Raw genomic sequence first — 25,594 nt, 5'->3', positions numbered from 1 at the left:
TGCCTCTTGAGTCCCAGCTGATCTGGAGGAAATGGGGATTTTGCAGTAACTTTCTCTGGATTGGGGAGGGAATGGAAATTTTACAGTATCCTTCCCCTGAAGTGGATTGGAATGGAGATTTTACAGTATTTTCCCATGCCACGCCCACCAAGCCATACCACGTGCACCAAGCCACACCCACAGAACCAGTAGTAAAAAATTTTGAAACCCACCACTGTTCTAGGTATGTTTGAGATAAACACACATGCATGCATACACACACCCATGTATTGTCTCTCCATGAGCTGTATGCTATATGTCCGTGATAGCAAACCTATGGCATGCGTGCCTGAGATGGCACTCAGCGTCCTCTTTTTGGGCATGCGAGCTGTCACACCAATTCAATTCCACTGCGCATGCGCATGCACCTCCTGCCAACCAGCCCTGCCAAATATGCGGGGGGGGCTGTGCACATGCATGGAGGGCAGGGTGCAAGCGGGAAGCGTGCATATGTGGGGGGTGCATGCAGGGGGCAGGGGGCATGTGTAGGGGCCATGCCAGCATGTGCGGGGTGCATGTGTGGGGGCCACACATGTGTGGGGGACACGTGTGGAGGATGCATTCATGTGCTGGGGTGGGGTGCATGCATAGAGGCCACACATGCATGCACGGGGGCAGCGCACATTGCATTTTGGGGGTTTGGGCATGCACGTGCTTTGGGCACTTGCCCAAGGTTAACCATCACTGCTATATAATGTCAAGAAAGGAACAAGCACCAAGCTTTGCTCTTAAGTGAATAGCAAAATATTGTTTGAACTGGCTGCTTGCTAAATAGTTGCATTAAAGGAACATTTTGTGAACAAAAATTGTTAAAGACCATTAGGAATTAAGAATAAATATGTATTTTCATTCAGAATATTATATTGTATCCTAGGGTGCATGAAAACGAGTATTGCTTTTGAATGTTCAGTGTTATCATACATTTAATATTTTTCTCATAAAAGAATATAAAAACAATGAGTTGCACTATAGAACCAAAAGGGGTTTGCTATTATAAGAGGGCATATTAGTTTCTAACAGAACAAATGCAAAAAGGGCAGAAATATAGAACCACTTATTCTCCCATTTAGATCAGTGTGATATTGTGAAAGAAATGTTTGTAACTATATATTATTGTATGTTCTCCTGAAAGACTAGGCTCCAATTCACAGTTCACAGAAACAGGTTCTTCTTATTGTTGTTAATTGCGAAGTCATGTCCGACCCCATGGACAACATTCCTCCAGGCCTTCCTGTCCTCTACCACTACCACCCCTAGTCCATTTAATCTCACGTTTCAGTGACTCCATCCAGCCGCCTCGTTCTCTGTCTTCCCATTCTTCTTTTGCCCTCAATCATTCCCAGCATTAGGCTCTTTTCCAGTGAGTTCTTCCTTCTCATTAGGTGACTAAAGTATTTGAGTTTCATCTTCAGTATCTGGCAAACAGGTTCTAACCCTTAGTAAATAGATATTTAATATTTAAGAACTCTGTAGTATTTCAGGTGTACTCCAAAACTGACTAAGCATTTACTATTTGAGTCAGGAGCAGAAGTAGTGAGTAGCTGTGTTCCTGGCCAAATAATTAGTGGTGAATTGGGGGTGGGGGGATGTTAGGTGGGACTCAGGTGGTGAGCAATTTTGTCCTGGCCAACTGGCTAGCAGTGTTGCGGTTGTGAATAGTCTCTGGCCAGCTGACTGGCTGTCAGTTTGGAAAAAAGCTGAACTCAGCCAGCATGAACATTATGATTGTGAAACAGAGAGAGCTGCAGTTAACCACCTGGTAGACATCCATGGACCACTGGTGATTCATGGATCATAATTTGAAAAGACTGTTTCAGCAGCTGCATGAATGGTTATATTAAGCAGACAAATATATTTGGGACTCAGAAAGAGTGAAAGAAAATTGAAACGCAATAATTGCTGGTTGCAACAATGTAATTAAAGTGTGTGTGTGTGTGTGCTTTAAAGCATATATACACACACACACATATATACATAACATATACATATACATGTACGTATACATATACATATGCATATACATATACTAAAATACACAGTGATTAATATAGTGACTACAATCCCATCATTTTGATTTAGGCAACAACATATTATGCAACTTTTGAAGCTTGACACCTTATTTTATTAATTCATACCACAACTGTGGGATGTTCATACAGACAATGATAAAAGTAGGATTTTACCATATATAGCTACAGATAGGTGAGAATGATTATCCTTTCCTTAAACTTGACCTATACTAATTCCTTTCTCAAATTATTTGGAGTGTGTATTGACATTTACTGTATCAGATATAACGGCACATTGAAATACGTTTCATCTTTTCAGTTCCTTCAAATGTCCAGGGACTCACGGTGAGCAATTCTGCAAGAAGTGACTATTTAAAGGTATCCTGGCTACATGCCACTGGAGATTACGACAATTATGAAGTGATCATCAAGCACAACAATGATTTCATTCAAACGAAAACTGTCCCCAAGGATGTCAACGAATGTGTATTCACTAACCTGATTCCAGGAAGGCTTTACAGTGTAACTGTTTGCACAAAGAGTGGAAAATACGAAACTAGTGAAAGGGCCAACGGAAGGACAGGTAAGTGAATGTTCAAGGGTGATGCAAATAAGTTATACTTTAAAATTAAAAATGCAGTTAAAATATTACACATCTGAACTGAGGATCTTATTAATTGGATTGATTATTAAGGACTGTTTTCCTGTGTAAAGAAAGATCAACACCATGATCCGAGTGCCCGTCTTATAATTTGATGTTCATGGCCTGGAACTAATAAACTAACACAGGTTCTAGAATCAAGGTGATGCCACTCTGGAGCTTATCATTGTTCAGTAAACTCATGCGGTTGTACTTATATTCATCTTTCTGGCCTTTGCAATCTCTTCATTTCCAAGATGAACATTGTATGACTTTAGCAATTAGGAGAATAGGTATTAATTTTCAGTCTCCTGAAGAAACACTATTTTGTCCCGTGAGTAACATTCTTCATTTTAAGAATGTCCTGCATCAGGCTTTCCCAAGCTGCTGTATCAATCAATTCTAGGACATAGAGGTGGCACCCAGTTTGGAAAGATAGTTCTGAATACTTATAGAAATCTTACTCTAGATTTAGTAAGGCTATGTTCAGTGAAAAACATGCCCAAATTAAACATAAGATGTGTGTGCATACATGCCTATATACATTTATGATAAATAAGTTCAGGAAAGAAAGAGGTAATATCCTATCCCATCATATAGCATTTCCTGTAAAAATATCTCTACACATTCTTAAGAAACAAATTGAGTCATAGCATGCTAGCTATCACCAGAATAGTGCTTAACCTCATTCCTCAGAAAGAATATGTAGAATCTTTTAACATTTTTAAAAGGTATGTTAAACATTTTCTCTAAGTAAAGGAATCTAGGTTATATCATCTCATATATGAATGCCATGTCAAAAAACACTATCGTGTTATAAAAGACGTATCAATTGGTTTAGGTTAGTTAATATTTCTGTTAAGGTACAATGCAAGTAATTAAAATTCATGCTTACTCAAAAATATATGTATTTCAAAATGATTGAAATCATTTCTGAATGTATGCACAGATAGTCCTCAACGTATGCTCACAACTGAGCCCACAATTTCAGTTGCGAAGTGAGACAGTTGTTAAGTGAGTTTTGCCTGATTTTACGACCTTTCTTGCCACAGTTGTTAAGTGAATCACTGCAGTTAGTAACACAACTGTTAAGTGACTCTGGCTTCCCCATTGACTTAGTTTGCATCCGTCATAAATATGAGTCAGTTGCCAAGCGTCTGAATTTTGATCACGTAACCATGGGAATGCTGCGATGGTCGTAAGTGTGAAAATGGTTATATCTCACTTTTTCAGTGCCCTTGTAACTTTGAATGGTCACTAAACAAAGTCTAGGACTATCTGTATTAGCTCAGTTATCATAGGGAACAAGAATGTGTGTAGACTCCATAGGTAAATGGTGAAGATGGGCCCTTTTCTGTACCAATCAAATTAATCAAGTGGCTAAAGAAATGGCAATGTTTCCCTTTCAGTTTAATGCTTTTAGGCTTTTAGTTCAGTTCAGTAAAAAGATCCTTAATTATCACCCAGTAGGCTAATTAGAGGCTTTTTTTATATTAACTTCTTGATGGCTAATAATATTTGTGGTCTTATTTAAAAGCTGATTGAAATGAATAAATGCTGTTCAAGACTGGTTGTGTTTGTGTGTATGCGTGTGTGTTACCTGACACTGTCCTTTCCCTCATTCTTCAGTTCCAGAATCAGTAAAAGAGTTGACTCTTAGTGACAGAAGCACTGAAGATTTATATATTACTTGGTCCAAAGCTGATGGAGATGTTGATCAGTATGAGATCCAGCTTCTGTTCAATGACATGAAAGTTTTTCCATCTCATCACCTTGAAAATACTGTCAAATCATTCAAGTTTACATCCCTCACTCCAGGACGCCTTTACAAAATTGTTGTCATGACAATAAGTGGTGAAGCACAGCGTTCTACTTTCATAGAAGGATTGACAGGTTAGGAAAAAAAATATATCAAAAGACTTCTGAACTTGCCTCTGTTGGGTGGTGAATGCATGCAGTATGATCTAGCATGGGTGTCAGCAACCTGCAGTTCTGGAGCCACATGTGGCTCTTTGGGCCCTCTGCTGTGGCTCCCTGTCAGGTGATCCCACCACTGACTGGCCCTGCCCCTTGCCCTCCCCTCCCAGTCACTCCTCACCTGGCCTGAGAAGGTAAGGTTGACAGCGGGGGATGGAGAAGCATCCGGGGCTGAATCTCCAGTACCTCATTCTTGCTCAAGCTTCTTCTGGCCCTTGTTGGTGCTGGGCATTCCTTGGTCACTTGGGGAGATGCACAACATGCTCTCCACCCCGAGACACTGGCCCAACCCAGCCATGACTGACGCCAGCCTCGCTAACATAAGAGCTGGCAGGGTGGGAATGGAATCTGGGAGGAGGGGGCAACAGAAAGGGGGACACACTGGCAACACCAGTCACAGCTTTAAAACTTGCACGGGGGACTTTCACTGCCTGGAGGATGCTTTTCAATGAAATCCACCAGTGGCATTACTCTGATGGAGGAGTAAAGAAGCTCAGGGGAGTGGGAAAAGGGAGCTGGCCCCGCTGAACCTCACACATCCACCCTGGGGGTCAGACTCGGAAAAAGCCGGAGCGCTCTCGCCAAAGGCGTTCGCCCATCAGCCAGTCTCCCCCTCTCTGTGTATCTCTCTCTCTATGTGTATGTCTGTCTGTCTCTCTCTCTCTCTCTCTCTCTCTCTCGATGTCTATCTGTGTGTGTGTGTGTGTGTGTGTGTCTGTATCTCGCTCTCACTCTGTGTCTCTGTGTGTCTGTGTCTCTTCTCTCTCTCTCAGAAAGTTGAGGCCAGCTCGATGAGCTCTCATTGGGGCTCTTTACTACTTCTTTTCTTTCTTCTTAGCAACTCTTTGGAAATCTGGTCTGAGTGAGGAATGAGCATGAGCCACAGCAGAGTCTTCCTTTTGGGGGGTCCCCCTCCTCCACTTCCCCCTCCTCCTCTCCTGTGTGCCTGCCCCCCACACGCCTTTGTTGTGCTTTGGCTGAGCCCAGCCACTTGCTTGAGGAGGGTCTCCCCATTCATACATATCCTTCTAGCCCCACCACATCTGGCCAGGGAGTCACAAAAGGAGAAGGAGGGGGAGAGTTCATTCTCGTTCCTCAGCTAGACTGGATTTCCAAAAAGTTGCCAAGAAGAAAAAAAAGGAGTAGTGAAGAGCCCCAAGGAGAGATCGCCCAGCCTCGGCTTTCCAAGAGAGAGAGAGAGAAGAGACGGAGAGAGATGGAGAGAGACAGAGAGATACAGAGATACACACAAACCCACACATCAGAGACACACACAGAAAAAGAGATACAGAGAGAGTGGAAGATAGAGAGGGAGAGAGGGGGGAGAGAGAGAGAAATATAGAGACACAGGGAGATATACGGAGGGGGGAGATAGAAGAGCGGAGAAAGAGAGAGATAGAAAGGCACACAAAGACACAGAGAGAAATACAGAGAGAGGGAAAAAGAGAGGGATAGAGAGAGACATGGAGAGACAGATACAGAGAGGGGGAGAGAGGAGGAGAGAGATACAGAGAGAGTAGGAAGAGAGAAGGAAAGAGACAGAGAGATACAGAGAGGGGGAAGAGAGGGGAAGAGGGGGAGAGAGGGGGGGAGAGAGAGACGGAGAGAGAGGGGAGGTGAGAGAGGAGGAGAGAAAGAGGGAGAGAGAGAGAGAGATGTCAAAAGGATTTTTTGGTTTCCCAGTATATTTTAACTGTTTCTCTGCCCTAATGACCGGCTGGATAGGCGTGGCTAGGGTGGGAGTGAGGGATGTCAAGTTGGTTTTGTGGCTCCTGGTGTTTTCTGTGGGAAACAGGTCCAAATGGCTATTTGAGTATTTAAGGTTGCAGACCCCTGAATTCTAGCAGATCACAAGAAGGGAAATGCATTTTTAATTCTGTGTCTTCCACCACATGTAAAATGAGAGATACAGTATGACTTAACATACAAAAACAGCATGCAAGAAGGGGCTGTGTATGATCATAGACTCAAATGGCTTTACAAAGGGATTAGGGACAGCACTACTTGGGGATTTACATTAGAAGAGAAGTATGTCTCCATCTTCTTTGTGTAGGCATGTTGCTTGAACAATTTGGAAAAAACAATGCTAGGCTTAGAAGGTCACAGGTTGTCTAGTAGAACGTAAAAATGAAAGTTAACTCTTAACACAGACTTGTATTTGGAGCGGCAGGTTTTAAAGTTCACAGCATTGAACACAGAATCCTTCCCATCCCATTTCCATCACATCTACAAGTTTAATTTGCCAGCCTTTTCAGAATCCAGGTTTTGAGTATTTATTCTTGGCATTTGCTCATCAATTTACTTTCTGTAAATTCACATTCAAGCACCTGCAATTTTTCTCCAAACTCTTTGGGTTCCTGGCTTCCTTCATTATAACCTCTCTTAATGTTTGTTTACAAAATTATAAAACAGATGATTTTATTGTCTGGTCCAATTACCTTTCTTTCATGTTTTCTGCAATTTTGAAAAAATGTGCTATATTAAGGAAACATAAAGTAATTTTCTTTCCCATGTTGCCTTTTTGTCTCTTTAGTTCCAAGTGCAGTTAAAAATATTCATATTTCACCTGCCAGAATGATGAACAGCTTGAAAGTGAATTGGACCCCTGGAGGAGGAGATGTTGATTCTTATACTGTCACAATACTTCATCAGAACCGTCCCCTTGGTGTCCAGACGGTTTCCAAACATATATATGAGCACACTTTTAACAAACTAGAAGCAGGGGAGCAGTACATGGTTGTCGTACAGACCAAGAGCGGCTTCCTGCATAACAATTCAACTGCTGTTGGACGAACAAGTAAGTTCCTTCCTGAAACCATTGGGGCAAACAGTTAAGAAATCTTCACTATCCCCTCCTTGTCTCTCCAGTCCAGTTCTGTACATGTCTGCTCTCCTTTGGCAGGCACCTCTTTCACTCCATCCATTCAGTGACCTACGTGGTTGCTTAATGATTATAACTGGCAGTGCCAAGATTGCAGTCATTTAGCGAAGCGGTCATGTAGGCATCTGATGTAATGACCGTTTGCTCAATGATCAAAAATCCTGTCTCAACTGTGGCAGTAAGTCAAGAACTACCTGTAACAATTGAAAATTGAGTAAAATGGACAATAAAAGAGCATTGCTCAGTCACAATAATCAATATCATAAGTGACTTTTTAAAAATCTGCATAAAGAGAATCTCATTTATATTTGAAGCTAGAAAAGAATAGGGCAGAGGGAACAGCTATCATAAAAGTAGTTGAAATTCTGATTAATATGTCTGCTGCAGAGAAATGTTGTTTTTCTTGGCACCAGAACACAGGGGCAACAATTTATCTAAGAGTTTTACCGGATGTGACTTATCCAGTTCTCTTCATTTTACATTCCATTGTTTTGTTCTCACCTCCCCTGAATAGCCATTTTGTGGCGACTCAATAGCAGTTCAATAGCAAATATCAGTGATTGTAAATACGGTCAAAAATTACCAAAAATTGAACTTGGAATTTTCAATTGTATGGAAAAGCTGTATGGAAAAAACTCATTTGAAATATTACCATTAAACAATTATTTCTAGTTCCTGCTCCTGTTCAGCAATTGCAAGCAGACAATGAATATAGCAGTTATTCATTGATGGTGACATGGAATGCTGCTCCTGGGGTATCTGAACGTTATGACATCCTCCTGTTGACTGAACATGGTGTCCTTCTACACAACAAATCAGAACCAGCCACTGCTAAACAGCATAAATTTGAAGATTTAACACCAGGCAAAAAATATAGAATACAGATGTTCACTGTCAGCGGTGGTCTCTTCAGCAGCCGGGCAGAAACTGAAGGCCAAACAGGTACTTCAACATTTCTCCTAGGAAACAATAACAATCTGTTGTCGAAGATCTGTCAAACTTTAATTATTTTTAGATTGCATCATGAATATTTGTATTGTCCTTTGCTAATTGAATTGTTATTATTTTAGCTAATCTCTCAGTTATGGAAGCAATACTTAATAAAATATGCCAACAAATCTGCCAGTATTTTACCTGTCCAAATAATTTCTCATATGAGATTTCAGTTAATTTTGAGTGCTAAATAAATAAATAAATAAATAAATAAATAAATAAATAAATAAATAAATAAATAAATAAATGCTGGTAAATATCCATAACAGGTTTACCCTGGTTTATTTTTCTTGATTATGAGAAGCCTCCATATAAACTAAAGATGTGTGACTATTTCAAGTTAGAAGTATTTTGAATTCAAAATGTTAAATATATTCTACTACAAGTGGGATTTGAATTTTTCCAGGGACATAAAATTTATATATATTAAATTAATTTGGAACATAGATGGGTCTTTTTTTTTTCTTTGCTGGCTTTCTTATCGGTTGGGTTTTTATAGTGTTTTTTTATAGTGTACTCCTTATATATCAACCTCAATAATTAGCCCTTCCAGGAGAAAAGGCCCAGCATCATTACATAGTAAATAACAGTTAAATGTCCTAACTTACTATATTTCTTATCTTATTTCTATCTCCCTTACATACACACAAATATGCATTGGTTTGGCTTGGCTTGGTTGTTGTTTTTAAAATGGAAGCCATTGTCCTTGCTCTACTCTTTCCTGTAGTTGGGTCTCCTATCTTATTGTCAATGTATACAGTAATTTGAGTGTAGGTATGATAGTTGTATTTTTAATTTAGTTGGAAATACATATTAGAGAACTATAGCCAGCATTTCTCTTAGGGATCAATCACTTTTTTAGTGATTTTGGTTATAGTAAGAATCCACTATCATTGAAATGGACCTTTTTTTCTTCACTGACAGACATTTTTTTAACTATGACCCAGAAATATGCACATATAATCATCATGGGTCAACTTTCAATGACAAAAGAAAAAGGAAATTTGTTTCCTCTTGAAAAGAAAGGGTTTCAATAATTTAAAAATGCCTGTGTTTCTAAACTGCCATATCAAAGCCAACCTACAAGAGACCCACACCACTTTAATGTTTTAACTTCACATCTATCAAGCTTCACAAAAATGAATCAGCCGTTTTAATTTTATGAACAGCTGAATGTTCAAGAGATAAATGATAGAATATGCAAAATTGGGTCCATCTTATATATAAAGACTTACCTGTCCACATATAAAAAGCTGCAAAATACTCACTTTGAACACTTTTTTTTTATGTTAAAGAATGTTTGGGTCCATCGTATTTTAAAAAATGACTTACCCATGTATGTGTCGAAATTGCTGATAGAAAACCCATTTAATTGTATTCATTTTATGTATTCAATTCATGCTTATACTTATACATATTACCTAATACATACTCGACAAATAAATAAATAAAAAGATTTTTAATTGTGGGGTCCTTTGTGCTCTCTGGCCCTGATTATTTCTTGCAGATGTTTCATTGCCCAAAATAGGTAATACTATCAGTGCAGGTATTATCTAGTTTTGGGAACAAAAGGTCTACAAGAAAACAACCAAGCACAAAGAGCAACAAGGATTCCTCATTTCAACCGTGAACTACAAATATAATCCTCAAACAGTATTTTTTATTAAGGTAGTACACTATACCAACTGTTATTTTTAGGTTTTACAAACCACCTTGATTACAGCTCAAGGATTACTATGATGAATAATATATAAATAAATGCATCTGGGGACTATTTTCTAGTTTATACATGATTATGCAAATTTTATGATTTTTTAAAAAATTTGTAATAGCCAGGAGTTAATCAGAATATAATGGCATTTATTTCCAGTTAATTTTATAAAAGGCAACACATGGATATTTAATGTATCGATACAGTTTTTTAGATTATTCAAAGAGCACTCTCTTTTCTGATTTCAGCTCCTGCAGCTGTCACAAATCTGAAAGTTACAGAACGTACCACTGGACGCTTGTCATTCAACTGGACTACTTCTCTGGGAGAATTTGATAAATACGATATTTTTTTGTACAATCCAGACACATCTCTTCAGGACAGAAATTCAGGAAACCAGAATCTCCAAAAGTATTCCTTCCAGAATTTGGTGCAAGGCAGACTGTACAAAATTGTGATTGTTACTCACAGTGGCAAGCTTACCAAAGAAGCGTTCATTTTTGCGAGAACAGGTAAACCTGTCATGAGCTAATCCATCTACAGAAAAATGGACTCTGAAATTATCAGTGAGTTAGCTGAAATGTGAAATGCTATTATTTATAGATCTGCTAATAAACAATATCACAGTTACTCTTCCTGCTTGCTTTACAACTTTACAGACAATAGGAAAGTTCAGATATATATTCAAACTATGGTTTAGTAAGGTATAAACAAACCTAGCCTCTACTTAGGCTCCCACATTTCTCATTTATATCTCATTATAACCTTTCTCGTGTTTGTTTTTACTGCCCATCTAGAACTTGTTTGGAAACTTTACACTTTACTTTTGATGAATTAAAGTTTTCCTTATCATGTATAATTAAATTAACAATGGTTAATTTAAACTAGTGGGATCTGTAAAACATAATTGAACATTAGCTTGTTGCAATAAAGCATAACTTATCTTTCCCAGTCAAAATCTACAATCCAAAATTAATTAAAACAGAAAGAAAACTTATGAAGACTTTTTTGTCATCAGATCATCAAAATGAGCAAAAGTCCCCGATTTTAAATTAAAATGCCTTCCTATATCACAAATTAGTGTGACAATCCAGTAGGATAATCCAGAAGATTCTATTTGGTGTTAAATTTTGAGCCTCTTTAAGGCAGCCAATCAGAATAAAAAGATGTTTATATTTAGACTTAAACTTAAAATAACTTTATTGTCTCTTTGAATGTTCATTGCATACAGCAATGAAATTTCAAAGGATCACCACCTTCAATATATACTACATAAACATGACAAAATAAATAAATAAAAATAAATACAAAAGTATGCATATCCCCACATATATTATATGACACAGAGAAACAACACAGCCTAGTCCAGACGTATACCTGTACATGATGAGAAAAACAAATCTTGTGAGTGTATTAGATGGATGGCATAGGGAACAATGCTGTTACAGAATCTGGTAGCCCTGCTAGAAACCTTCTTCCAGAGAGGAGTAACAGAAACAGACCATAAAGTGAATATGTGGGATCTCTAACAATGCTTTGAGATCTAAGTATATTGTGCTTATATTCAGTATCCTGAATGACAGCAAGCGAGCGTCCTTGACTGTCCTTACCACTCTCTGTATGGACCTTTTATCTGAGGCACTCCTATCATCAAACCAAGCAGTGATGCAGTTTGTTAAAACATTCTCAATTGTGCCTCTGTAAAAAGTGACCAGGACAGAAGGAGAAAGGAGAAAGATGTGTTCTCTTCATCCGATGTAGGAAATGCAGACTTTGGATTGCATGCTTCACTAAGGATGACGTGTGGAGAAACCAGTTAGTTAGTTATTAGTTAGTTAGTTTGTTAGTTATCTGCACCCCCAGATACTTAATATTGTTGACCACCTCTACAGCTGCATCCTTGATACTGAGTGTAGTATGACTGTGCTGGCTCTTTCTAAAATCTACAATGATCTCCTTTGTTTTATTAACATTTAGAACCAGGTTACTTTTATTTATTCGATATACAGAAGTACAAATTAGTGGCTGGTATAAATGTTGACCATTTCTGTTGTCTTCTGTTTAGACCCAGCTCCAGTTAGCAATCTCAAAGGATGCAATAGGAATATGACTAACGGCCTATGGTTTACTTGGAACCCAGCACCAGGAGATGTTGATTATTATGAATTACATCTTTATAACACAAATGGCACACAGAAGGAAGCACAGCGTGGAAAAGATCTGACGGAGTGGCATTTCCAGGGTTTAGTTCCTGGTAGAAAATATACTCTTGTCGTGGTTACCTATAGTGGTGAGCTTTTTAATTCAGCTAATACAGAGGGACGAACAGGTAAATAACAATCCTGTCTTTCTTTTATGTTTTTGGAGACATATAATCAAATTCGGCATGTAGTCTTTGTTTCTTAATGTCTGCACCATGAAGATGTTTTTATAAGTGCTTTATAATCCAATTCTAACCATCTTTCCCCTCAGTAGAATGTTTTATTGAATTCAGTGGAGCTTTCCTCCAAGTAAATAATATATGGATTGCCAGATCATAGGTACAGCTTTGAACAAGATATATGATTTTAAAACAAATTAATACAAGTTTCATTGATGTTTTCACAGTGATCCATGTCTCGTTCAAATGCATAGGGAAGTGAAAGATAGCTTTAATAAAATGTATATAATTCATTTCACCAGTTCAGATAATCAGATGTGTGTAATCTACAATTCCACACAAAGGTAAAAGGAATTGAAAATCAGCATGCTGAAAATCCAATATTGTGAGATTAAAAAGCAAAATACTAATATTTAGTATTGAAAGTGAAAGTGAAATAGATAAAATCTGATTACATGTTTCAACTTTGAACCAAACCATACCTCAATAACTGTTGGAAGTACATTTTGTAAAGAGATTCAGGATACTATCAGCCTATTTTTCAGTAGGTGACTCCCTGATAACTATAAAGAATCATGTCAAATTTGGTGTGGCAGGAAGAAAAGAAAGACCATGTTAAACATGGTCTGAATTTGGTTCAGGGCTGCAGATAGTAAAAAAATCCAGACAAAACTGGACAGTGCCTTTGCACGTTGGTGCCTGTTCCATTCTCATTGCCTCCTCCATTTCCAGTTACGTAATTTACAACATTATTAAGGAACTAAAAAGAATTCAAAAGGGGATTCTCTGCTGTTTTCTCTGATTCATTTTAACTTAAACTTTGTGTAAAATTCTATTAATGGGTTTCCTTCAGTCAAATTTCTAGAATAGGGGATCTCCAGACTTGGTTACTTTTAAGATTTGAGGACTTCAATTCCCAGAATTCCTCAGCATGGGAGGACTTCTGGGAATTGAAGTCCACAAGTCTTAAAGTAGCCAAGTTTGAAGATTCCTGTTCTAGAATTATGGTCTTAAGTGTACTACCTGCTCAAGTGAAATATGACTGTGTTTTTCTTCTTTTTCTATCTTAAGTGCCAATCCCTCCCAGTACTGTGTCATTTGCTGATGTGACCAACACCTCTTTATCCATCGCATGGCTGGGCCCTCCTGACTGGACAGACTATGATGATTTTGAGTTGCAGTGGACCCCAAAAGATGCACTCACAGTCTTCAATCCTTACATTAGCAGCAAATCAAAAGGTCGCATCTTGAATGGCCTCCACCCAGGGAGGCTCTATCACTTCAGTATCAGGACAGTTAGTGGTCCAGTTCGGAAGACTTACAGTAAACCCCTTCTTGGAACTGTGAGGACAAGTAAGAACTGGGAAGATCTTTTTTGAATTGAATCAGGACACAGCTAAGAAAGCTTGATAGATTCAATGATTACTTTATATCAAAAAGCAGCATAAACCGTTGTTGCAGAAATCCAAACCTTTTGGTAATGCCATCCCCATGCTGCTGATTTCCTGGATTTTAATTTTTCTTCTTGCTTAATAACCTTCAGCTAGAAGGACTAATGAAAAAATTACTTGTGATGCCAGTTCACTTACCTTCTTTCCCAAGACCTTGTCCTTTCTTGTGAATCTTTCACTTCTTTTCTGGTTAATCTAATTTCCTCTTATCCTTTGCAGCAATGTTGTGATGCTGGGTAGGTGTCCTTTCCGCCCCCCCCCCTCCTCTGCTTCAATTTTCCAGTGATCATTTTTCCAGCTGGCCAAAGGAAGACAGCATCCAGCTCCTGTTCTTGTTCTCCCCTCGCTGTATTTGTTTTTAGTGGCAAAGGGGAAAGCATCTGAAAAAAACAATCCTGGGAACTGGGCAAGGTGGGAGTTCCCACCAGTGGGAAACTTCCCCTTCTCTTAGTAGCAGTACCTCTTGAGAACTCAGGTTCCCAACCCCCTCAGAAGGCATCCATCAATGTGTTAAATCACCAAGACCCTTTGGAGTGAAGTTTTTAAATAAATCAATATGGCATATGAGGGTGTTGTAAATTTCAACTCAGTACAAACTAAGTTTTAGGATGTTTATTGTATGTTTCCTGTAAACTTATCATGTTTAAAGTTATTATAAATAACTTAAGTTACTGGAATTTAAACAATTTATTTAAATTATGGTTAAGTCTGGAAACTTAGCAATAATAAATTACCGTATATACTCGAGTATAAGCCGAGTTTTTCAGCACGTTTTTGTGCTGGCTCTTTCTAAAATCTACAATGATCTCCTTTGTTTTATTAACATTTAGAACCAGGTTACTTTTAAGATTTGAGGACTTCAATTCCCAGAATTCCTCAGCATGGGAGGACTTCTGGGAATTGAAGTCCACAAGTCTTAAAGTAGCCAAGTTTGAAGATTCCTGTTCTAGAATTATGGTCTTAAGTGTACTACCTGCTCAAGTGAAATATAATTGTGTTTTTCTTCTTTTTCTATCTTAAGTGCCAATCCCTCCCAGTACTGTGTCATTTGCTGATGTGACCAACACCTCTTTATCCATCGCATGGCTGGGCCCTCCTGACTGGACAGACTATGATGATTTTGAGTTGCAGTGGACCCCAAAAGATGCACTCACAGTCTTCAATCCTTACATTAGCAGCAAATCAAAAGGTCGCATCTTGAATGGCCTCCACCCAGGGAGGCTCTATCACTTCAGTATCAGGACAGTTAGTGGTCCAGTTCGGAAGACTTACAGTAAACCCCTTCTTGGAACTGTGAGGACAAGTAAGAACTGGGAAGATCTTTTTTGAATTGAATCAGGACACGGCTAAGAAAGCTTGATAGATTCAATGATTACTTTATATCAAAAAGCAGCATAAACCGTTGTTGCAGAAATCCAAACCTTTTGGTAATGCCATCCCCATGCTGCTGATTTCCTGGATTTTAATTTTTCTTCTTGCTTAATAACCTTCAGCTAGAAGGACTAATGAAAAAATTACTTGTGATGCCAGTTCACTTACCTTCTTTCCCAAGACCTTGTCCTTTCTTGTGAATCTTTCACTTCTTTTCTGGTTAATCTAATTTCCTCTTATCCTTTGCAGCAATGTTGTGATGCTGGGTAGGTGTCCTTTCCGCCCCCCCCTCCTCTGCTTCAATTTTCCAGTGATCATTTTTCCAGCTGGCCAAAGGAAGACAGCATCCAGCTCCTGTTCTTGTTCTCCCCTTGCTGTATTTGTTTTTAGTGGCAAAGGGGAAAGCGTCTGAAAAAAACAATCCTGGGAACTGGGCAAGGTGGGAGTTCCCACCAGTGGGAAACTTCCCCTTCTCTTAGTAGCAGTACCTCTTGAGAACTCAGGTTCCCAACCCCCTCAGAAGGCATCCATAAATGTGTTAAATCACCAAGACCCTTTGGAGTGAAGTTTTTAAATAAATCAATATGGCATATGAGGGTATTGTAAATTTCAACTCAGTACAAACTAAGTTTTAGGATGTTTATTGTATGTTTCCTGTAAACTTATCATGTTTAAAGTTATTATAAATAACTTAAGTTACTGGAATTTAAACAATTTATTTAAATTATGGTTAAGTCTGGAAACTTAGCAATAATGAATTACCGTATATACTCGAGTATAAGCCGAGTTTTTCAGCACGTTTTTGTGCTGGCTCTTTCTAAAATCTACAATGATCTCCTTTGTTTTATTAACATTTAGAACCAGGTTACTTTTATTTAGTATTGAAAGTGAAAGTGAAATAGATAAAATCTGATTACATGTTTCAACTTTGAACCAAACCATACCTCAATAACTGTTGGAAGTACATTTTGTAAAGAGATTCAGGATACTATCAGCCTATTTTTCAGTAGGTGACTCCCTGATAACTATAAAGAATCATGTCAAATTTGGTGTGGCAGGAAGAAAAGAAAGACCATGTTAAACATGGTCTGAATTTGGTTCAGGGCTGCAGATAGTAAAAAAATCCAGACAAAACTGGACAGTGCCTTTGCATGTTGGTGCCTGTTCCATTCTCATTGCCTCCTTCATTTCCAGTTACGTAATTTACAACATTATTAAGGAACTAAAAAGAATTCAAAAGGGGATTCTCTGCTTGTTTTCTCTGATTCATTTTAACTTAAACTTTGTGATTTATTATTTCCTAAATAGAATTCTATTAATGGGTTTCCTTCAGTCAAATTTCTAGAATAGGGGATCTCCAGACTTGGTTACTTTTAAATGGTTTCTTGGCGGCACAGCCTGGCGGGAGTTACTGCGGACCCGAGCCAAGCGTCGCAGTCCAGCGAGCGGTGGCGGGCGGCGCTCGGCATGTCGCTTTCACCGTTCGGCTGGACTGCGACCGGCTTGCTCGGGTCGCAGTAACTCCGCCAGGCTGTGCGCGAAGAAACCATTTAAAAGCCCGCCAGGCTGTGCAGCGAAGAAACCATTTAAAAGCCCGCCAGGGCTTTCTTTCTTCTCCTCCGTGCTTCAAGTTGGGCTTTTAAATGGTTTCTTCGCGCACAGCCTGGCGGGAGTTACTGCGGACCGAGCCAAGCGATCGCAGTCAGCGAGCGGTGGCGGGCGGCGCTCGGCATGTCGCTTTCACCGTTCGGCTGGACTGCGACCGGCTTCGGGTCCCAGCGGCGGGGAGCCGACTTTGGCCCTTTAGCAAGGAGGAAGGTGGGAGGAAGCGGGCTGCCGGCTGTGGCGCTCCGCTCGGAGCCGCCGCCGCCGCCGCCTGGAAGAGGAGGAGGTGACCTTCACGCGGAGAGGGTGGGGATGGGGGTTGAGGCGTGCAAGAGGAGGCGGCGTGGAGGAAGAGGAGGCGGCGGCCCGCGGCAGCGCGGCTTCTAAGATCAGCCACGCTCCGAAGAGGAAAGGGCGAGTGGGTGGGTGGCTGGGACGAGACCCCACCACAAACACACACACAGCCGGTCGGACGGCGCGGTTCCTTTCTCTGCTCTCTCGCTCTCGTCAAGGCGCTGGAAGGGGCGGAGGCGCGAAACAGCAGCAGGAGCAGCGGCGCTCGCCTTCCTCCTCCTCCTCCTCCTTTCGTGGCGGGCTGCTTCCAAGTCTGGAAATCTGTTTTGGGAAGTGGTGGTGCAGCGGCAGTTCAGCCCTGTCGGCCGGGGAAGGAGGCGGTGGATCGGATTCTCGCGCCACACGAAGTCGGCTGGAAAGCTTGCTGCTTCTTCTTCTTTTGCTTCTCTCCCCCACCCCTCTTTTCGGCTCTCTTGCAACGTTGCTGCAGCTCCTCGGCTCCTTTTCCCGGCGCCCCAGAGGCTCGAGCCTCTGCTGCCGATTGAATACTAAAATAAAATAAAAGCGGAGAAGAGCAGGCGCCGCTTTTGGTGTCCAGCGTCCCTGTCGCCGCCCGGCAGGGCGTTTAAAAAGGCGGGGAGTTGAAAAGAGGCTGCCTCTTGGGTTACCTCAACATCCATTCCAGAGCCGCTAAAGAGCGGCTGCTTGGCCCGCCCTGGTTGAGGCAGGCACAAAAAGGTCCCTGGTGACCCAGAATTCATCCTAGCCCCATTGACTGGCCCCTTTGACTCGATAGGATTTAGCTGACGGGATTGTTAAACAGCGCTCGCACCTTTCTTCTGGGGAGAGAAGTCACTCTAATAAATATTGGGAGGTGTTTTCAAGGAAACATAGGGGTCCACCTTCTGCCCACAAGAAATGTAGGGAAATGTTTTTCGTTCAAATAAATATTCATGTTATTTTACTTGGCTCTATCTTTATTTTTTACATTGACCAGTAGCTGCCTCATTTCCCACCCTCGGCTTATACTCGAGTCAATAGTTTTTCCCAGTTTTTTGTGGTAAAATTAGGTGCCTCGGCTTATATTCGGGTCGGCTTATACTCGAGTATATACGGTAATAATCTAGAATTTGCTATTCCTCCAATGTTAAAATTGTGGCAACTTCATTTTCTTTGATAGTGCCATACCCTAAATCAATAAATCTCTTTGATAAGACCAGTACTTGATGTAAGTACAAATATAAATGCATAATCTTGATTTTGTTTCTTCTTCTTTTCAAAGGGCCGGAGAAAATACAAAATTTACATTGTCGGCCACAGAATTCAACTGCCATTGCATGCTCCTGGATCCCTCCTGATTCTGACTTTGATGGATATAGCATTGAATGCAAGAAAATGGACACGGAGGAAATAGAATTCTCTAGGATCATAGAAAAAGAAAGATCTGTATACAACATTATGACCCTTGTTCCCCACACAAAATACTCAGTGTCTATCAAAGTGCAATCAGCTGACATGACCAGTGAGATGGTAACAGACAATAGCATCACTATGATAGATCGTAAGTCACTTCTGAGTGCACACACAAAGCTTAATGATGGAGAAAGTATAGCAGGGGTGGGGCAGGAAGGCCTCCAATGTGTGATAAATGACTTGAAATCAATGCCAAAATGTATTGCTCTGCTGTCTTAGATGCATTTTTGCAGTGGTTTTTCTAATTTTTAAAGTAAATGGATGTATTTCTTATTGTTACTTTTTAAAACAAATAATCTGATATGGTTTTGGAACTAAGAGCAAATATCATAATGACCAAGTAAAAGCCATTATATTTCTTTTAGAGGGGGAAAAATCTTGTGGGATGAAAGATACTGCCACAGATAACTGACTCTCTGTATGTAAAGTCTGTATTTGAGCTAGGAATATTAAAGATTTCATTTGGTTCTCATTTTGAAGGGCTTCTACACAGTGGTGAAATCTGAACCAGCTTGCCACAAGTTTGCTGGCTGCACATGCGCGCTGCATGCCAAACACATACTGCGCGTGCATGCACAGTGCACACCAAATGCAAACTGCATGCATGCGCATGCAAAGTGCACACCAAAAGGATCAGTGGTGAAACCTAAAATTTTTTGCCACCAGTTCTGTGGGGATGGCTTGGTGGGCATGGCTTGGTGGTGGTCATGTGACTGGGTGGGCGTGGCCAACTTTTTTTTACTTTTTAAAACATTTTCACTAGTAAAAAATGCTTTAAAAAGTAAAAAAAAGTTCTGATGATCAGCACCTGACCAGCCTGACACCCCCCCCATCGCCAAGCCAGACCCAACACCTTCTAGCCCCAAAGACTGCCCACCTTTCTATCTCAGCCACCCAGTCTGGGAGATGAAGGGGGAGTGGGAGAGAGAGAGAAACAAAGTACTTGGCTGCTCCCCCTTTCCACTCACCCTGAGCTTCTTGCTGCAGATTTTCACTTCTTGCTTCACGCACCCGGGATCGTCGTCCTTGTCTTCTTCTTCCTCCTCCTCTCTGTCTTCCAAATCGAAAAACACCAGGAGCAAGTGCAAAAAGAAGCGTGCAGTTGCTCCTGGCATTTTTCCATTTGGAGGAAGCGTGCGGGTTGTGTGTGTGTGTGTGTGTGACTTTGCTGCTGGTCTTTCACAGCAGCCCATGCCCGACATCCCATCCCCGGCCGGCTGAACCAGAGTTGGGGAATTCACCCCTTCTGGCCTTGCCCAGGCCGGGCTGCCCAAAGCTGCCCCCAGATCACATTCCTTGGGCTGTGGGTCCACTTGGGGGAGCCACCTTGGGGGTCACACAGCGTGACGGCTGATTTCCGCTGCTCTTAAAGGCCCTGGAGTGGATCCAGCTGCTGCCATTCCAAGCCAGGGGCAAACACTTTCTCACCTGTTGCATCTCCCAGGCAGGCCAGGCAGGGGTCGCCGGAGCAGCCAAGGCGCCCACTCCCCTTCCTGAGGCAGCAGGGGCGGGGCAAGACACCTTTAAGATGACCGGCCATGAATGGGCCGTAGGGCATGGGCTGCTGTAAAAGACCAGGAGCAAAGTCCACACACACACACAAAGAAACAAAACCTGTGTGCACAGCAATACAGGTGAGGTTTTTAGTGAGCAGTGCAGGAAGCCAGACTTGCCTTCACAGATGCCAAAAAATTTAGATTTCACCACTGTGTAGAAGTATCCATATTTTCTCAGTCAAAATAGAACAGACCAGAAACCTGTTGTCTTGAGAAACGGCGATAGAAAATCAACTGATTTTGTCACAAACTAAGCAAAATGGAGACTTTTGCTGATAGGAACAAAGCTTGATTTCTCTGCACCAGGTGAATACCTATCAGACAAAATGCCTTGCACACCAAAAACACACCTCCTTCTTACATGAAACTTGTTTCTGTAAAATAACTCTTAACAGCTGCACAAAGTCAGGAGAGTGAAGGGCGAAATACGCATCTCTAACTGTTTTCACCTTACACACCTCTCCTAACCACACATCACTTTTGTTACCGGTTCGGCCAAAACAATCCGAACAGGTAGCATTTCACCCCTGAAAAGGCTTGGGAAGGTAAGTAGAGCAGCGGGGGTGGGGATCAGCTGTGCTGCACAATTTAGATACACTAAAAAGCAAGATTTCTTGCTTTCTAGTGATTTTAAATTGCGCATCATAGCTGATTGTTGGAAATACCGGTTCGAAGGAACCGTTAGCTTTTTTTTAACTACTGGTTCACCTGAACCTGTGAGAACTGATAGCATTTCACCACTGGTTCTACACCCCTTCAGCTAATATGCAAACTGGATTGCAATTATTCAAACTACACTTCTTCCAATTTGCAATGAAGTTCTCAGCTTGAAGTATGTTCCAAAGTATATTTTGCTAAATATATTTCATTATAACAAAAAGCATTTCTAAACATAAATGTTTCATAGATACTTTTCTTTAGGATAAAATGTATTTAGCAATAGTTATTTTGTACAAAAAATTGCATTCAAGACATACATATATATACAGATGCAATTTCATGTGGCTGAATGTAAAAACAAATGGATGAGATTAAACACATTAGTTTATGAAATGGAAACTTAGAAAATTAATTTGGTTAATTTCCACTTGTAATTTTGGCACAATACAGAGAATGGCATTTGTAACAGCACTCTCATTCCCATTTAGGCCCTCCTCAACCAGCTGCATATATTCGAGTGAATAAAAAGGATACAATTATTACCAAATCCACTATCCACTTCACCTTCAATTGCAGCTGGTTCAGTGATACCAATGGAGCTGTGAAGTACTTTACAGTGGTTGTGAGAGAGACTGATGGTATGTTTTCATAGAAAATAGCTTGCGTTAATATACTGCCTTTGACACCGTCTTCTACCACTGATTGGTAAAATATTATTACGACTTCATGAGTGACTAAAATCTAAGCTACTATTTAAATTCCAGAGCAAAATCCCAGGGTTATTCTTTATTAACGCTTAGCTTCTTTCTTTCTGTCTCTCCCAATCCCCATCCTTTTCTAGGCAGTGAAAGAATGAAGCCAGAAGAGTTTCATCCTTTACCCTCTTACTTGGAATATAAACACAATAATTCCATCCAGATCTATCAAACAGATTACTTTCCAAGTAAATGTTCAGAAAGCCCAGAGAGCATTTCAAAGAGTTTTGATATTAAGCTGGGAGCAGAAATGGAAAATCTGGGAGGAAAATGTGATGCAAATCAGCAGAAATATTGTGATGGACCATTAAAGCCCAGAACTGCCTATAGGTAAAAATCATTGTAGTAATTAGGACACAAAATACAGTGTTGTTTTATCTGCATTATGTTTTGTAGACATACTTTCATCACTGTAAATAAACAGAATCTCTTGCACCACATGATATTATTTTTATAATAGCTTTTCCTTGGTTTGTAACATGGATAATGCTAAATCAATGCTATATCATGTTTGAGAATGTTGCAGTTTAATATTAAACAAAGAAATAGTGTGAACTAAGAAGGTAACTAAACACCATCAACAATATAACAGTGTTCAGAATAACTAAATGTCATATTAATTCATCAGTAATCCCCCATATGTTCAGTGAAGTTAAGAAAACCTTTTAGGAATTGAGAATAGATTTATATATGAAAGGTCTTCAGGAGCTCAGACTTCGTTCTGCACAGGAGCACTGTACTAAAAAAAATTGAGTGCTTAATTAAATGTGCATATGAAAGCCTTCTGTGATAATATTTTGCACTTGGCCTTAGAGACAATCAATCTTGATCAATATGAAGCCACTCTTAGAATTATAGTTATATAATTTATAACTAGAAAATAGAAAAGGTTAGTGTTTTTATCCAATCAAAGTTCTATCCTATAGGAATTTAAGAACAAAAGAATACAATAAAATCTGTTTAAATACTCAGGCAAATATATCAGTTGCATAAAGGCATTGTGCATTAAGTGGCATTGGTCATATTTTAATTCAAGATGTAGTCATGTTTTATTAAGAAATACAATGAAGGTTTATGTCCCAAGTCTTGACTGAGTGTGGTTATCAAATAAAAGGCTATTAATTAGGGTCTACTTAACATTATGATGCTTTGCAAAATCTGATATACTCTTGCTGTGCCAACAAACAAGAAATTAGGGCAAGTGTTCCAGTTCCTTTGCCAATATAATATTAATCCATATTGAGTGTTTTAGAAACAGAAGGCAGCAAGAATTGTTCTCTCACTCCACCCGTCTCTTTCTTTCTCTCTGTGCACGTGTGTGTGTATGTACGTATATATGTATGTGCATATATGTATGCATGTGTGTGTGTTATAGAGCCAGCAATGACTAATAGTGAAAATTATGATACAAATAAGAAAACTGCTGAATAAAATATTTAATTGGATGCTATTTTATTACATGTTATTTACTTTCATAATTGTAAATTGAAGAATATATTTCTATTCTACAGATCTTTATATACCAAAATAGGTGTTTCTATTATATAAAGACATTCAAAAGTATTTTTGACCTTCCATGTCTGTATATCCTGCAAAATAAAGAGGGAATATTCTTGGAACTGTACAAAGAAACAGCAGAAAATTCTAATTATGAATAATCTTTTTTTTAATTGCACTAACTAAAATTCAAAGCAATCCATCAATGCACAAATGCCTAGTTTGGGCACTACAGTAAGCAAACTACTTGGTACAAAACTTGAAGCAAAGACAGAAAGCAATATGGGTTGAGCTGAATTCCATATCCATATCCATTTCCATAAAGGTTAGGGATGAAAATGAGTTAGGGATAGATAGATGATAGGTAGATAAGTAGATAACTGGCTGGCTGGCTGGCTGGCTGGATGGATGGATGGATGGATGGATGGACAAACAAACAGACAGACTCTTAAATTCCTGTAATTTTTAGTACAGTGCTAGGGTAGAAAAACTATGAGCCTCCAAATGTTGCTCAACTACAACTTCTAGTAATGGCTATGTTAAATAGGAGCTGTGGCCCAACACCAACAACCTTCCTTCTTCTATTCTAATACAATCGTAGTTTCTATGATAACATCTGCATCTCTATCAATTAGTGCTGTGATTGTAAAGTATAACTACTTGGGAGTTTCAGCACTAAAACTTTTTGTTTTTCCTTCCAGAATCAGTATCCGGGCTTTTACCCAACTTTTTAGAGAAGACCTTAAGGAAGTCCAGAAACCCTTGTTCACAGATACATATTTTTCTTTGCCAATTGTGACTGAATCAGGTTGGTTTCCTTCCTATCTTTCAAATTCTACTATAAATGAAAAAATGCCTCTGACTGTCCCTCATCAATTTAAGAATTGTAATTTTTCGTCTAAAAGATAGAAAAAATACTGTTGTATACTCATTATATAGTATAACATGGTGAATGCAGGTCTATTTGAAATAATGAGAATATGATAATGTTGTACATTTAATTGAACACTTGAGAACAAAAGAATACAATAAAATATTGCTTTGTTAATTGTTCTCCTTGTAAATAATACTTATGTATGTATATAATGGGAAACTGATATTGCAGGCAGCCAGCCGCCAGCAGAAGTATCCTGCAGTACTGCATTCTAAAACCACAGTGCCACCACGGCGCTTTTAATGTTCTTTAAAAACTTGTATTTAGTAGATTGTATGAATTAAGTGAAATGAAGTTACCCTTACAGGTAGTCTTGCTTAAGTTACAGCAGACTTCAAAAACTCCACTTATAACCATCCTCAAAGTTACAAGAGCTGTATCCACACCCTTTCATGGTCACATGAGTGCATTTCAGCTCTTTAGCAACTAGTTTGCAGTTACAACTGATTGTAACCCCTATTGGACACATGACCACAATTTGCAATTTTGTTTTGCCATTTTCTGGCAGGAAAAAAACCCTGCCCATCGGATGTGATTTGTTTAATGACTATATGCCTCTTGTAACAACCATAGGATTTGCTGAATAGCCACAACCATTCACTTAATGGCCATCATAAATGAGTGATGACCCATTTAACAATGGTAACAACTTATGACCCAAATTCCATGCTCGCAAGTCAAATCATAAGACAAAGGATTATGAATAGACTCTATACGTTATTTCTCTTTTTTATCTCATACAATTATTTCAGAGTCTTCATTTGGAGTTGTAGAAGGAATGACCACTGGTTTATTCTTAATAATTATGGTTATGGCTATCACTGGATTGCTTGTTTGCAGACGAAAAATAAAGTGAGTTGAAGTTTATATTTCATTCTTTCCTGTATCAAAGGGAATTTTACTTTCCCAATTATTGTACAATAATTCCTAAATGCTACATGTATTTAAATCAGGATATCAGGATATATGGATAGATATTCACTTAATGATTTGGTGGCATAAGTCCCAGCCAGTTCCATGGTGTGAAGATGAGATGAATCATGTGCAAGGCTGCAATGAAACAGAAGGTTGTGATGTTAGAAAGTTCTATTTGTTTTCATTGTTCTTGCAACAGATATTGCAAAAGAAAGACCCTTTCCTGATCAAACGAAAGAATATTTTTTCTTCTAAGTATTACGTATAATCCTGATCAAATTCTTGTATTGCAGAAGTGGCCATGAAAGAGCAACAGCAAAACTAAGCATTCGTAAAGATAGGCCATCAGTTCATTTGAACTTGGGACAAAAAGGGTAAGGTTGACTACTTTGCTTTTTTTTATTTATTTACATTTATATCCCGCCCTTCTCCGAAGACTCAGGGCGGCTTACA

General features: G+C 39.5%; 1 protein-coding gene across 1 annotated transcript in view; it reads left to right on the top strand.

The window, feature by feature from the left end:
* PTPRB (protein tyrosine phosphatase receptor type B) overlaps positions 1 to 25,594 on the top strand; it is a 102,486-nt gene that overhangs the window by 52,437 nt on the left and 24,455 nt on the right. Inside the window, exons 12-24 of the mRNA XM_058190260.1 lie at positions 2,368 to 2,631; positions 4,318 to 4,581; positions 7,199 to 7,462; positions 8,219 to 8,488; positions 10,499 to 10,762; positions 12,316 to 12,579; positions 13,702 to 13,983; positions 18,634 to 18,912; positions 21,529 to 21,678; positions 21,882 to 22,125; positions 23,994 to 24,100; positions 24,979 to 25,078; positions 25,435 to 25,515. Coding sequence (XP_058046243.1) covers positions 2,368 to 2,631; positions 4,318 to 4,581; positions 7,199 to 7,462; positions 8,219 to 8,488; positions 10,499 to 10,762; positions 12,316 to 12,579; positions 13,702 to 13,983; positions 18,634 to 18,912; positions 21,529 to 21,678; positions 21,882 to 22,125; positions 23,994 to 24,100; positions 24,979 to 25,078; positions 25,435 to 25,515 — 2,833 coding nt within the window. The remainder of the gene's footprint in view (positions 1 to 2,367; positions 2,632 to 4,317; positions 4,582 to 7,198; positions 7,463 to 8,218; positions 8,489 to 10,498; positions 10,763 to 12,315; positions 12,580 to 13,701; positions 13,984 to 18,633; positions 18,913 to 21,528; positions 21,679 to 21,881; positions 22,126 to 23,993; positions 24,101 to 24,978; positions 25,079 to 25,434; positions 25,516 to 25,594) is intronic.

The sequence above is a fragment of the Ahaetulla prasina genome, chromosome 7 (assembly GCF_028640845.1).
Source record: "Ahaetulla prasina isolate Xishuangbanna chromosome 7, ASM2864084v1, whole genome shotgun sequence".
NCBI classification, from domain to species: Eukaryota; Metazoa; Chordata; class Lepidosauria; order Squamata; family Colubridae; genus Ahaetulla; species Ahaetulla prasina.
Note: the sequence above shows the minus strand (reverse complement) of the source record. Positions and strands in the feature narration are given on the sequence as shown.